The sequence below is a fragment of the Tauraco erythrolophus genome, chromosome 2 (assembly GCF_009769465.1).
Source record: "Tauraco erythrolophus isolate bTauEry1 chromosome 2, bTauEry1.pri, whole genome shotgun sequence".
NCBI classification, from domain to species: Eukaryota; Metazoa; Chordata; class Aves; order Musophagiformes; family Musophagidae; genus Tauraco; species Tauraco erythrolophus.
The window spans coordinates 4,971,501-4,987,185 of NC_141466.1; the positions used below are offsets into that span (position 1 = coordinate 4,971,501).

General features: G+C 39.0%; 1 protein-coding gene across 10 annotated transcripts in view; it reads left to right on the forward strand.

The window, feature by feature from the left end:
• REPS1 (RALBP1 associated Eps domain containing 1) overlaps nt 1-15,685 on the forward strand; it is a 73,231-nt gene that overhangs the window by 5,366 nt on the left and 52,180 nt on the right. For all 10 annotated transcript variants that reach the window (XM_086631210.1, XM_086631212.1, XM_086631211.1 and 7 more), the window contains exon 2: nt 12,676-12,799. In XM_086631210.1, the coding sequence (XP_086487336.1) occupies nt 12,676-12,799 (124 nt within the window). The remainder of the gene's footprint in view (nt 1-12,675; nt 12,800-15,685) is intronic.

Genomic DNA, 15,685 nt, shown 5'->3' on the forward strand with positions numbered 1-15,685 from the left:
GTTCGTGATTTAAAACGTTGGCCTCTGTTGGAGAGTGGATGTAGAGAGAAAGGGATCTAAGAAAATAAAAATTAGTTCGCAGTGTTTTTACTGTTGCCATTAGTTTTTCAGTGAATTTTGGTGTATAAAGACTACCAGTTTATCAAATAGGTAGAATTTACTAAATGCCAACTGCAAATGGAAGCTGAGCCAGAGCATGCTTAGGATTACCTGTGTGGTGGAGACATGCAGGAGACTCAACCTGGTTCTGGTTAATTTGCTGAATTTATTATCTTTTCAGAACTGGTGGGATAAGAAGTTAGAATTCCTTATACATGGCAAAACCGATGCCTGCCTTTCAGTGATTTGGAGTATATTTAAAAATACATAGCACTTTCAGATCTTTAAAAAAAAATTGCACTGTGTAAAAAAACTTTCCTTTCCTACTCCTGACTTTTACCTAATCTGCAAACAAGCCAAAATTTCAAAAAGAAATCACTTAATTGATTCCAACCCATGCATTTTGGGTTTATATTTTTTATTTTAAAGCTTACAGCTTTTCTACATGACATTTAAAAATAAAATTAGTTTAGATTTCTTCTGAGGCAGTATTCACAACAGGTCTTTATTAAGGCATTCTTGCAGTGTAGAAATGTATAACTATAGCATTTTTCTTACTAATTTGTAATATTTTGTTAGCCTGAATGTTACGGAGTTGATGAGTCTGTAGCCTTTTATGTTTATAATATGTAATTTATATAGAAAATTTATATATAATATTTATATATTTAAAGGATGTTTATACATATGTTATGCTGTATCTCAGTTCTCGTTTAGGAAATAAGAGTTGTTGGAAATCTGTTGTAAATACAAATAGTGCCTGGATCTGCAGTTAAGAATATCCAGTTTGTGAATTTTTCCCCTCAAATGCTACTATAATAGATTATTTTTCTTTCCTCTCGGCTGAGCAGTAGGTTAGTTTTGTTTCTCTGTAATGATGAGATACATAAGCAGTCTACTTTCTGTTAGTGCCAGCAATGGCTCATAGTCTGCTTTGTATCCTGTGAATTGTGCTTTGAGTAATTCTGGTAAAAAAGTTTAATGATGTTACCTTCACAGAGACTGTAGTGAGCTGCAGATTGTTTTCTCTTTACAGTTAATGAGAGTCGTCTCATATCTCAGCAGCATTTAGTCAGAGAATAATCATTGTTTTTGAAAGGAAAGGCAGGAAGTTAATGACTAAACTTTAGGAGTGTAGATTAAGTCTATTAGATTTATATTTGTTTTCAGCTGATTTCTCAGGGTAATTGTTTCTGAGCCTTTGAAATTGACTGACATTCAAACTGTATAGTCACGTATATTAAATAATTCCTTCATAATTCCCTGTGCCAGCACAGCACTCGGCTAATTTCAAGTATCACAGCTCAGCTCTGTTTGAAAAGTTTTTTTTTTCTTTTTAAATGTTCCATCAGATGACAGCAGGGGTGATTAATATCCATTCTGACATGACTGGATAGAATTCTAAAATCTATTCAGAAATATCAGGGCCTTTGGCAAATGTAATTGTCTTAGCTTCAACTTAGCTGTACAAAGTTTTGGGTTGTAAACTTTATCTTTTTCCCATACGAAAGATGATTCTTTCTCAGAGAGAAAGACTTCCCAGAGAAGTTGTAGATGCCCCATCCCTGGAAGTGTTCAAGGCCAGGTTGGATGAGGCTTTGGGGAACCTGGTGTAGTGGAGGGTGTCCCTGCCCATGGCAGGGGGGTGGGAACTAGATGACCTTTGAGGTCCCTTCCAACTCTAATCATTCTATGATTCTATGAGAAAATACTAAAGATGATTCTTTCATATTGGAAGTCTTGAGCACTTCATTCACGATCTGCAACAGATGGCAAACGTGCCTTCATCTTAGTCTTAATCTTCAATATATATTACTGCAGATACTGTGAAATTATAGGACTTTGCTGGCAGTCTCTGACTTTTCAGTTATATTTGCTAACTTTCAAAAATACTAGTCCTTACAGACAAGTTTCACACCTACTAGATCATAAATATTTGCTGTTTAAATGAGTCGTTCTTGAAAAATTCCTATACTTCAAATTGGAGTTCTGCTCTGTGCTTAAATGAGTTTGAAGTTAGAAGTGAGTGTGGGAGCAATATGTTGACTATCCAATTTTTCTTGCTGGGATTCCAGTAAGGATTATCCTAAGAACATATTTCCCACTTGTTCTTTTTCTTTTACTGTTTTTTTAGACCATAGGGATATTACTAAGCCAATGATGTCATTCTTTCTAAACTAATGTACTGAGCTGGTGATCAACAAGTTTGTGACTTGCTTGTTTTTCTGGGGTTGGTGTCTGAAGAGTTAAATTATTACCTGTGCTTGTTATACAAAAAAAATGTTGTAATTTAGGCGTGCCTGGCTGTGTATAAGAATTGTATTTTGATAGGTTAAAGGACTTGGAAAAGATGACAGTCTGACCTGAATTTCTGCAATGATTAACTTTTGACATCCAAAATACTCCTCAAGTATGGTAACAGAGCAATGAGTAGACTCAATTTCAAATACATCTTTCAACTTCAGTGATCCCAGAAAAGGGTGACCAGGACTCAGCTGTGTAAAATTTAGCATTAGGTGCTAACTTACTCCTGCTTCGGACTATTAGGTGTGAATTTTGTAGAAAAGTCTATTCTTATTGCAGTAGCATGTGTGACTGTTTTTTTTAATTAAAATGTCTTAAATCATTTAAGATCTAGCATTAGCCACTCTACTTGAGTCTCAAAGGTAGCTCTGTAAACCTGTGGTTTTTAGAAGTTTAGCTGAGGTTTGGTTAAGCTTTGATAGACACAGTGTTAAGACTTGTGGCCTTGCTGGGAGGAGAAGAGCAGTGCAAAGCTTAGTAACTAATTAACACTGGTTAGATTGATGCTCAGAGGAAAACAGATTGAGATGGGAAAGCAGTGTAAGGTAATGGGCGCAGTAACTTCAGGTCAACTTGTATGGAAGTGCTCAGGAATAACAAGCTTGTGTTCATTCTTTGAGGCTTTTCTGTCTTAGGTTTGTTCTGGCATAGTGATGAAAGTTGATGTGTGGAGCTGCTGGAGCGCGTCCAGAGGAGGCCACGAAGATGATCCGAGGGCTGGAGCACCTCTGCTATGGAGACAGGCTGAGAGAGTTGGGGCTGTTCAGCCTGGAGAAGAGAAGGCTCCGGGGTGATCTTATTGCAGCTTTCCAGTACCTAAAGGGGGCCTACAGGAAAGCTGGAGAGGGACTTTTTACAAGGGCGTGTAGTGATAGGACAAGGGGCAATGGCTTTAAACTGAAAGAGGGCAGATTTAGATTGGATTTAAGGAAGAAATTTTTCACTCAGAGGGTGGTGAGGCAGTGGAACAGGTTGCCCAGAGAAGTTGTAGATGCCCCACCCCTGGAAGTGTTCAAGGCCAGGCTGGATGAGGCTTTGGGCAACCTGGTGTAGTGGAGGGTGTCCCTGCCCATGGCAGGAGGGTTGGAACTAGACGATCTTTGAGGTCCCTTCCAACTCTAACCATTCTGTGATTCTATGAGAAAATACTAAAATCAAAAAAGTAAGAAGATAATTATTAGCAAGGAATATCAATCACCGGAATGCTTGAATTATAAAGGACATCTGGAAGGAATCAGAATGTCCATATAAATGCTGCTCTCTTCAGCGATTAGCACTTAAGTAGAAATTTTGCAAGAAAAATATTCAACTTAATGCCGCATGGCAGGAGCATCCATAGTTAGAACATCGATGTGACCTCCCTTGCATTGTTTGTTATTGGAGTAATAACTTGAAATACTAAATATATTATTGCTGCAAAACCTCTGCGGTACCTGCTGAAGCTAGATGCTTTCTCGGTGCTTCTATGGATACTACTGTTTGTTCTGGAAGATACAATCACTTGAGTGTCGTAGAATCATCTCGGAGTCTGAAATCATCAGACTGGCTCAGGCATTGAGAGTTCTTGCTCAAGTGTGTTTCTCCGTATCCTATTGCTTCAGCTCTTCATGGCATCACCAGGAAAAAGCAGACGCCCTTGTTTTGGGGAAAATTCTTAGTAGCCTGATATGTAAATATATCTTTTCTTTCTAAGGAGAGTTTCTTTGACCAAGGCAAAGAAGTTGGGAGTTGCGAGTGCTTTTGATGTGTCATTCTGTTCATTTCTACCTTTTCTGCCCCTCTTAAACACAAAGCACACAACTTTCTTGAGGCTGCAGCCTTACAAGAAGTTTCCAAGAAGTTTCGAGTCAAATGAACAAACTGTTGCTACCAGTCACGTGTTCCCATGTGCCTTGTAGCTGCTGAGGTGTTTGCTGGTTATGCAGTGGGCACATCCAGCTTAATAAGAGAGCACATAACTAACCCAGTAACTTTTTGCTGGCTTACTGAGTGTGGTAATCATACTGTGTGGTCAGAGAGATGAGCAGCAGTTAGTGCTCAGGGATGGGGAACTGTGCAGCTGGGAGCGGAGGAGGGAGGAGCTGTTTAGTATTTAGGTTAAGCAGTGATGTAAATTGCATAGGAAGAGGAGACAGGTATGTGGAATATCTCCTATTAAAAGAACCTCTCTTTATGCATGAGGAATTAGAAATGGTTCTTGTAGGTCCTCAGGCTGTGTCTTGCAGCCTCAGATTTTTTTTATTTCCAGTTCTTCTAGCTGCTTTATTACCATTACTGCTTCTAAGGTACTTTCTCATGAGCACCTAGTCTGCCAGAAGAACAGCAGTAGAGAGAATCTTAATGCAAGCAAAGAGCAGCTCTGCCTTGAGGTCTTCTAGCTGTGACTTTTTACTTGGGAGGATAGTAGTTGTTTTCTAAGTGAGCGTTCATCTGACTGTCTGGATTTTCCTTTGTTGGTGCTCTTGACCATGTCAGAAAGGAATATGCTTCTTTATTCTGTCTTCTTTTTGAGGGTATTTGTCAATAATTTATTTATGAGTTATGGTCAAGTATATGGTCAAAGATCTACGGCTCTAGATCTTTGGAGAAATGGCCCCTCTAAATCAATATCTTGAACTTTTTTGTAGTTGCATGTAGAGTGTGTCTGCCTCATCTTTGTGGCTTGATTGATGATGGTTACTATGTACAACCAAATCGAGAAGGGAGCTGCTGACCTCTAGAGAGCTATGGAGTTCTGCAGAAGAGGCTCGGCAGGTAGTATTGATGTGTATGCCTTGTAACAGCTTTTGCAGGAGCTGGTAGCAAGACCATGGACTTTGATTTGCAAATGGAAAAATCAAAGCTACTGCATTAGAGCATGTCTTTGATAAGGGAGGCTAATCCATCATGAAAATACGTGCTACTAGAAGCAACAGGAGATGCTGCAGACTGCTTTGGAATGGGTTGAGGTCAGGAATGAGCTAAAACATAACTGGTTCAAAAAGTACTGCAGTAGGTGTTGGGGCTTTTTTGTGTGTGTGTGCCCATACATACATACATGTGTGCCCAACATACTCACTTGTTAAGATATGTATTTATTATGTGTGTCTGTCATAAATCAGAGTGTTAAATTTTCAGTGCTTTTTGTCTACTAAGAGTGAAAGCATGACTCCAAACCTGCCGACCCTTTCTCAGAGGGTGGACACCCTTGTAAAAAGATCCCAAAGTACCGGGGCAGAATCGTTCCTCCGAGGCTTAAAATATTGGGTCATTTTTTGAACAGCTAATTATTTCTGATGTGATTAGTTCTGAAGTTTCATTTGAATGAAACATATGTATGTTTGAACCTGAAATGATCTATGGAATGGGAAAGTTTACTTTTAAGTATCTATAGAGAATTAATTGTCAGAGCTGATAAGTAGCTTTTTCATTCTGTTGGTATTTTAGTGGTCTGCTTCCAATATGGATATCTGCAGTGTGAAAATCGAGGGCGGACAAGTATTAGGAAAGGCTCAGACAGTAGGAGACTCTAAATAGTTCATTGCCAGAAAGCATGTGTCGTCTTGGAAGTCCTCCAGTACTACTGGTTTTATTTCTTTAAAGGCCTGTGTTCTGCAGCCAGGTTTGTGGCAGGGACTGAGATCCATCTTCATGGAACAGTCAGTAAGACTTAAAAGGAAGACCTTTCTGTTTGTTATGCAACAAAGTACAACTACATCCCAAATATACCCTGTTCCTGGGAATTCTTAGTATCAGCTAATTAACTATATTTACTGCTACGCTTCTTAAGTACCTAATAAGATAAATGTATGTATTAGAAGTAATGTTATACTTGCTGTTCAGCACACGAACGTTTCCTGCTTTGTGCTTATTGAATTAATATAGCAGTTCTTCATATCCTCCATAAATGCATTTTCCATTTGTCTTTGGATAGATGTAAGACTGTTTAAATGTTTGTCATATACTGCTATTAGTGCTGAAACATAGACTTCAGAGCAAAACTGTTTACTTTAGTGACCTTTTTTTGTCCTGTCTCTAGTTTGGTTTTTTTTCCTTGTGTGCCACCATGTGCCAGGGTTTGTGGAGCCTTGTGAACTGGGTCAGAGACTTGACTTGGTTAAAAATAACTCATCAAAAGAAGGATCTTTGTCAGTTCTTTGTCTTGTTCCTGCTGCGCAGTGCTGGCAACAACTGTTGCATCCAAGAAGCTACCTGTCAAGTGAGATTTTTCTGAAGAAAAGTTCAAAATTCTTGATGAATAACTAAGCAGTATTGCTTTGTCCAGTTGATGATAGGTGAGAAACTGTAGTTAGAAAACCGTCAGGCTGTTGTCTGCAATTAGTGAGACAGATTGAGATAAACGAAGTGGCAGGAACTGAGCTATTGGACAGTGGGTGCAGAACGACAAGGTTGGAAGGTAATGAATTGTGAGGAAGTAAATGTGTTGAATCTAGGAAAAAAGTGCAAAGGAGTTTTTTTTATAGGTCTTCAGTATGTAGTGATGGTCAGGGTTTTTTTCTGCTACAATAACTGATCTGGAAATATTTTTTTCAACTTCCTTTATACATCCCCAGATTACATTACACCGTAGAGATACAGTTAATTTTTGTTGTAGCTGAGATCAGTGGATTACACGGCTTCAGGAGAGCACCTTCGCAGGCCAGCATATTCTAGTACCGAATTTGAGGCTGTATTCCAATAAACTTCTAGTTTAGAAAACATGCTGTCATATCGTTTAATGCTTAAGTTTGCAAAGAGCTTTAGAATTCTCATCCATGAACTGCTGCATGTGGGATACAGAAATTACACTGTTCACATGATGTTTTTCATTTTAAACTGAATCAAAATAAATGTGTAATCAGTCAGATTTTTATTAAATTACCTAAAACTGAATGTAGGTTATTCTTCTTAATTTTTTAGCATTCTTTAATCTGAAGTAAGCTTTTAGTGTTTTTTAATGTGTTGCTTGCTTTTCATTGAAAGGTTATTGTCAATATGCACAATAAAACTCAGAAATCATGTATTAAATACTGAAGCACGAGTATATTCATGTGGTCTGGTTTAACTAAAGCTTGTGTCAAATATTGTAAAACTAATGTGAAAACTTGTTTTGTACCTCTGGTGCATGGGTCATACGATATTGTCTGTGGTGATTTTCATTTAAACGTTAGAGAAAACTTTCTCACTGTAAGGGTGATCAAACGCTGGAAGAAGTTGGTCAAAGAGGTTGTAGAGTCTCCCTCCTTGGATATGCTCAAAATCCAACTGGACATGGTCCTAAGCAACCTCCTGTAGCTGAGCCTACTTGGAGCAGGGGGAGTGGAGTGGATGATCTCCAGAGGACCTTTCTGAGCTCAACTGTTCTGTGATTCTACATAAGAGTTTGTTTATTACGTAAAAAAAAAAAAAAAGTCTTACACCAACAACACGAACATTAAAATTCCTGCCAAATCACATTGGGACTACTAGAACACCTCAAATTAAGAATGTGTTAATAAAATCAGGCCCAAAATGCATCTTCTGAATCCCAGTTCTTTTTCTTACTACTTATCAATATGTGTGGGTTTTTTTCTTACTTTTTTTTTTTTAGTGGTTAGACTTTTGTTAATGTCCTAGTTTGGATGGAGCGATACAATAAGTCCTCCTTTGAGTTTGTTAACTCCCCCCTCCTGTTGGCATATACCACGTGTTGTAACTTCCAGCCTTCAAAAGTTGCCTTAAAGTCTTGACTCTTACCACCCTCTGGTATGGAACAGTAGGTACTTTAGAAACTCTCCAAGCAGATGAAATATTTTTATCTTTACTGTGTAGGTGGCATGCATGTTGCTTCATTTAGTGTTTTACCATGGAAGTCATCCCTGCTTAAATACTGTTGTACTCTTGCATGAGTAATGTTTGCAGATAATGGGCTTGATTTGCCTTGTAGAAGAACCTGGGGGTAGGGAGACTGTGATATTTTGAAAGACTCTCCCAGAGAGGTTTTCTGAGTTCTGGAAAGGGCTTTTCGCCACATTTGATAGAGATGTGATTCGTTCCACTTCACCTGGAATTTTTAAAGGTTCTCAAGTCTTAGGTTTTTTTAGTTCATTAACCTTTCCAAGGTCAAGGACCTCTTATGTGAAACCTGTAAGAGTTCGAGAAGTTAAGTGCTTGAAACAGTGCCCTTTGTCAACATGCTGCTTCCTGTGCATATCTGAGCTGTGCCAGCTCCTGATGTTGTTGATGCTGCTGTTACTTCTTTGCAGTATGATGACTGAGTGTGCAACTTCATAATTTACAGCTACTGCATTGAGGTTTGTTGTTTGTTTGTTGGTTTTTTGTTGTTGCTGTATCAACAGCTTCACAGAGTTGTTGGCCTTAATCTGGTTAGTTGCAATAGTGTGACCTCAGGGTCTTCACGCCTCCGGAGACGAAGACAGTCATGGAGCATTTTGTCTTGAAGATGGCTCTGCGTTCCTCAAAGAGTTTAAGGAAATTCCTTATTCTTTCTCTTCCTGAGATGATGAAAGCCCTAAGCATAAATCTCAGAGGAGCAATCCCTTGATTTTTTTTTTATTATTATTCCCTCCCTGTCAGTATAGCTTATTACCTGTTGAATATTTAAATCCTCCTTCAAGGACATTATAGGTAGGCTGGTTTGGGTATGCTCAAGCATGCTGTCAGTCAGCAGAGCAGTCTCCTCTGGATGTTTGCATTTAATGATTTCACTCAACTTTCAGTCACGTTTCTAATTGGGTTACATTGTTTGGAATAGAGGACTCCTTTAGCTATCTATGGGTGGATTTGACAGCTACTTGTTCAGCAGCATAAGGGCATTGTTTTTTTTTTTGTATTGTCAGCTTTTTCCTTTTCTTGATGCTTACATCTGATGTATTTTCTACATTTATATCTATTTCCTTTGAATCCATGCTTGTCTTTCCTTTCTAATACTTATCTGCCATGGTAGCTTAATTATGAATTCAGTTTTTAACTGAAGTTTTTTTTTCAATCTGGCAGTACTGACTAGCTCCAAGCAAGATAACTTCTGGTCCAGCGCTGGCTTTGAAATTGCCCAAAGCTATTACTGCCTGATGATTCCATAGGCTCCAAATGCCTGCATCATTGCTTGTTTTCATAAGAAGCTTTTCCAGAGTCTTCTCAGTTATTTATCTGTCAATGCTAGGCCACTGCATCCACAAACTTTTTCTGTGTTGGATATAGTCAAGTATGTGGATGTTGATTGTTTCATTATGTTCTTATCGCAGCCTTCCAGTACTTAAAGGGGGCCTACAGGAAAGCTGGAGAGGGACTTTTTACAAGGGCGTGTAGTGATAGGACAAGGGGCAATGGCTTTAAACTGAAAGAAGGGAGATTTAGATTAGATCTAAGGAAGAAATTTTTCCCTCTGAGGGTGGTGAGGCACTGGAACAGGTTGCCCAGAGAAGTTGTGGCTGCCCCATCCCTGGAAGTGTTCAAGGCCAGGTTGGATGAGGCTTTGGGCAACCTGGTGTAGTGGAGGGTTTCCGTGGCGAGGGGGTGGGAACTAGATGATCTTTGAGGTCCCTTCCAACCCTAACCATTCCATGATTCATCAGTCTTCCAGGATACAGTGCTTTAAAAAAAGAAATTGCTCTTGCTGTCCCACTATTTTTGATAGTTAGCTGTCTCTTTAATCTGCTGCTTTAGTTCTGACAGTTATTTAGACTTAGTGTAATTATTTTTGGCATTAGGTTGGGTGCAGACAATTTTAGATGTTGATGCCTCAGAGTTTTTGTTGGAATTGTCACCTGTCAATTTACACTGTCACTTCTTTCCTTGTGGCACTTCTTGTAGTCCAATGAACCTATCGAAACTAATGTATTACATTCAACTGTATTGAATTATTTTCTTCTAATGAACTTTAGAAAATGCCCTGTTATCCCCTGACTTCTGTCCAGACATCATGCTGCAGAAATACTATAATAGGAAAACACACATAACACAGGTGCTGTAGGATAAACATGTGAAGTGTAATGCAGACATAGCCAAGTGATACAGTGCAGCTAGCTTCTGTCCAGCAGGATTTGAGCTGCATGCACAGCCCTAGAGCTGCTAATCCTCTTGGAAATTCTCTAGACTTAAGTGTTTGTCAACTTCCCACACCTTCCTGTGACAGGTTTTACAACAGCTTATTTCCATGTGGTCCTAGAATGCTGGTGTATGGTAAGGAAATGCCCATGCAGCTTTTTGTTGAGCCATATCTAGCTCAGCTGCAGTTAACAAACCCATCGTTTGATTGTGTGGAGCTACCAGTCCGTTTCCTGTTTCAGCAGTGCTGAAGCACACAGACTAAATCCTCCTGGATCATGTGGCTGAGTTGCTGCTATGTGGAAATATAGTTGACTACTTCAGTTGGAACTTGCCTGCAAGCAGGGCTTCTCTGTCCTTCTGAACTGTGTCCTCTGAAAGCTGGGAAATCTTTCAGGACAGCTTCCTCTAAGCCCAGTAACAGTCCATCCCAGTAGTTAGGAAGGTGAGCGATGTGTCAAGAGACCAGATTTGCCAAACAGGGAACTTATGACTGAGCTCTGGTGGGAAGGGAAAGGAGAGAAATTAGTGCCCATGGATGTAGATGAGGCTGAGATTCTCAGTGCCTTCTCTGCACTGATCATCACAGACAAGGTCTCCTGTGCATTTGTGCCTGGAGATGGAATTGGAAGAGAGAAACTAGTAGTACTACGAGAAGATTGACGGATCTCTTCAGAAATACAAGGTCATGGGATTAGATGGGATGCTTCTGAGGGTGCTGAGAGCGCTAGCTAATGTCATTGGAAGCCAGGTTTTTCTTTGAATAGTTGTGAAGATCAAGGGTGAGCCTCAGTGACTGGGAAAAGATGTGTTGCGACCATCTTCAGGAAGGGCGGGAAGGTTGATTTGGGGAACTGCAGGCTGGTCAGCCGCACTTTGGTTCTGAGAAATTGTGGAGCAGGTCTGCTTGGAAACCATTTCTAGGCATATAAAAGTGAAAACAGGAACTAGGATTAGCAAGCATGGATATGCCAAGGGTTCTTGTCAACCACATTGTCTGCTGTGGTGGAAAGACTAAAACAGTGGTTGAGGAGAGAAAAGCAGTGGTGTTGTCTACCTTGACTTCCGCAAGGCTTTCACCATGATGTCTCGTTTGGAATGTTACAGTCTAGATGAGGCTGCTAGATAAATAGAAAGACAGTCTGTATGGTTGTGCTTGGAGAGATTGGTTTGGAATGTGTCGTGCTTAGTGTCTTGTCAGTGATCTGGCACAAGCAGGTGTGCACGTTCAGGGAGTTTGCAGGTCTTTGATGTGGAGGGGTGTGCAGTTGATACGTCTTGAGTACATGGCTGCTGTCTGGAGGGACCAAAATTTCTTAAAATTCGTAACAGAAGACAAAGGTACCTCTCCGTTACAGAGAACACCAGGGGAAGAAAAAGGAGTAAGATAACACCACTTCTTTGTTGTATTTCTTAACTACAGCAGCATCTGTGGCACTGTTTGGAGAACCTGAAGTTCTGCATTCTCCTTGAATGCTGCAATCCATGCATATATGTGGATACTTCTTTGTGTTCTGAATTAACGCTTTACAGGTTTGTTTTGTAAGTTAAAAGTTGAGATATGGCAAGCCTATATCAGAAAAGGCTGGAAAGTATCATTTGCAATTGCCTAGCTTTTTCACTTTTTATAAATTCTAACCTCATCATTGAAATTCTTCAGAGAGAAATTTGGGGGCAGACCATTTAGCTAACTTCATCAGTAACACACTGTTCAGTTTTGTCAGAGAATTATTTGAAAGTCTTCATTTTGTGTTTCTGGATTGCATTGACCATGTAATACCATAAAAAATGTGGAATGCTATTCCTTTTCTCTTGCGATAACTGAAGGCAGACAATATAGCTGCTAATGGAGTAGCTAATAATGACATAGTGTGTTTATTGTGTGCTTTCATGGTGGTTTTCTGTTTGTTTGTTTTAAAGGAACATGGTCCTGGTTACTCTCTCTAATTCTGTTTCACATGAATTCTGTAAAATGGCTAAAGCCCAGGTAAAAGAAAAGGTAGATAATTGGGAAAAACTTAAGTTTTAGACTTGGTACTTTTTCTGGTTGTGAGGAATCACATACTCTAACTCACGTTACATAGTATTTAGAGATTGCATGTGACATTGTTACTGCAAGAGTATACAAAGGAAGCTGTTAGGGGCGCTTAATTGCAAGGCATACTGCTCTTAAAGCTATGAAATTGCCTCTGTAGAGCAGCTCGTGTTTTAATTTCTTTGTGCAAGTAACTATGTGTTTTGTTTCAGATTATGGAGCTCTGTGGTGCGACAAGACTTGGCTATTTTGGAAGAAGTCAATTTTACATTGCTTTGAAACTTGTTGCTGTGGCCCAGTCTGGTCTCCCTCTAAGAGTGGAAAGCTTGAACACAGGTAAATCACAGGATTGGGAGGTAATCGATTGGCTAAGCAGAGATACGGTACTTTGGACACAGATTTTTGTAGAGCTAACTTGTAAATTAGTGTGGTATGTCTTTTTATACATGCTTCTAACTTTAAAAAAAAAACAAAAAAAAAAAAACTGAAGGAGAGACTATGAGGGAGTGTGTTCTTACTGTGCAATAAATACGAGGTGAAATACCTTACTTACTGAGTAAGTGTTGTGTTCATCATGGGGTAAATGAACAACTACCACGGACTGTTGTGTAGGTACAAATTCATTCTATAGATTGCTAATGTGAGAACTCGTGCTACATCCTCGGAATAAAGTACTAATAGGGCTAATGTGAATTGCAAGGAAAAGAATGCAAGATTTGCATTTGAGTTTATGAAGCCTTGACCATACCAAATGAAAGATCATCTTTTCTGAAGTCATGTTGCTTCACACTTGGCTTGACAGTTTTCTGGCTTCCTACTGCAAACATAAAGATTAGTGGTTTAAGATTTTTCGAGTGAAAAACCTAACCTGTAAAAGATGTTTGAAGTCTGTTATCAGCCAAAACACCTGTTATTCTACTTCTCAAAGGTCAGTTGTGGTGTGGGTAGTGAAATAGGAACAGGAGAAAGACTCTAGGAAGATTGTTCAGAACAACAGAAAGAGCTTTGATACGAGGCCCTTCTGTGATAAGTGGATCCATGTCGATGTTGCTCTGTGGGATGAAAGGAGATTTAGGAAGATCAAGTAGGGAGTTCGAAGCCCCTGTAGCCCTTTGCAGCATAGAGGTGTCTTTGGAGTACAGCTTTGCATGAAGGTGACTTTCCTGGTATACACGTTACGATATAATTTATGTGTGCTAGTAATTAAAAGAAAGCTTAGGAGGTTTTATTGTCTAAAGGATATAAATTAAACAGTGGTTAAGGAGACTGTGTTAAAAATAGTCTGATAGGACTGAAGCATTTGACAATGCTATAAAAAAGAAAAGAATCATTGTGTATACTTTTATAGTTATGTTTATTCTAGGCTTGTACAAACACCGTATACTGCTTTCATGGGTTTTTTTGTAGCTTTTTGGAAAAATGCATGGTTTCAGTCAACATTTTGCTAGTATTCAAGTTCCTTTCTACTCATAAGCCACTGTGTTTATAAACTGTTTTCCTAGTTTTCCGTATGAGTGTTCCCAAGTCTAAAACTTCAGCGAGTTCAGGCAGAATGCTCTAGAATCAGAAAGCTGGAAAAGGGACCTTTGACTCTTAATATCTGATAGACCTGGGACTTGATAGAACAGTTGTGGAATTTCTCATCAAATGCCTGCTGAAGAAGACAAAAACTGAAATCTGTGTATGTAGCTGTTTCCAGGATTTTTTACATGCTTGGTTTTAGGACATCTACTTTAGCTCTGCATTCTATGCATGTTTTATTCCATGATTGTCTTAGTGTTACTCAGTTTATCTTGGTATTTTCTCTCTCCTTTTCTTGCTTCTTTTGCGCTTTGGTTCAGTTTGTCTTTTCAGTAGACAGGAAGCTTTATGTGAGTTGCTGAGTGGAGACTGTCAAATTTTGAGTACACTATCAAATTTTGAGTACTAAGTCCAAGCCAAGCATTATCCAATTGATTCTTAGTTAACCAAATGCTTTTTTGATTACTCAAATGTGCAGTGTAGTGAAAATATTGGCTTTAGTTATTATACTACAAGCTTCTAAATCTGTTTTTCCTTTGTCCCAGAAAATTTGCCTTCCAGGAAGCTAAAAATTGAGAAATTAATAAGCAGTGTCTATTTCAAAGTATTTCATACTATTTCAAAGTAAAGTTTATTTTCTAAGTATGAAATAGTGTTTGATGGAAGAAAATGTTAACAAGGATATGGACAGGAAAAGTAGAAAGAACTTTATAATTTATTCAGTGTCAAGATTTAATTCCATTCATAACAGCTATCACATAATTGAGAGATTTCTGAATGGTAACAAATGTTGTAGTGTTCAAATGATTTTTTTTTTTGTACTGTTAGGGGGAAAAGACAAAGAGGAGAGGGGTAAAGATGACAGATTTCAACTCATCATGTAGAAACTTAGTATAACAAAATAAACATATTTATGTAACTTTATTTTTAAAGATGACAGTAGAGTGTTTTGTATTCCTTCTGAGCCCTCTATATTATTTTGCGAAATGGTGCCAGGTATCTCATGCCAGAGCCTCCTGTTGGAACAACCAATTGCATAGACTTCCCCTGTGTCAGTTGGATGTTGTAGTGCCTGGATTATCCCCTGTTTTGCAGGCATACAAATTTTCACTCGGATGTGATGACTTTTTCACTTTTTGGCTGGCTGTAGTACATTGTTCAGCTACGTGAAAAACTTTCATAGCCCAACATGGGGTACAATGCTAATGTGAAAATTAGCATCTAGGAATGAGGAAGACATCAGGAATTGCCTCAACAGTGTTTCCACCTGATGGGTAACCACAAATTTAGCAGAGAGATGTGTTGCACACTCCTTCTCTGTGATGAAAGCTGCTGGACGCATCGAGTTGTGCTTACTGACAGAGGCTTAAATCAAGAATTTATGTTCTTACTGGAGTGTTATTCTTCAATATTGGATGGATACATAAAGGTGTCTATAGTTGTTGAATACTATGGATTCAAAGGGCACTCTTCAAATAAAAATCAGTTTAATTTTTACGTAATAAACGGTATGCAATTTCATTTCATATTTTAATACAGCTGTTAGTACCACTGATTCATTTTCATAGAATCATGGAACAGTTTGGGTTGGAAGGGACCTCAAAGATCATCTAGTTCCAACTCCCCTGCCATGGGCAGGGACACCCTCCACTACACCAGCTTGCCCAAAGCCTCATCCAACCTGACCTTGAACACTTCCAG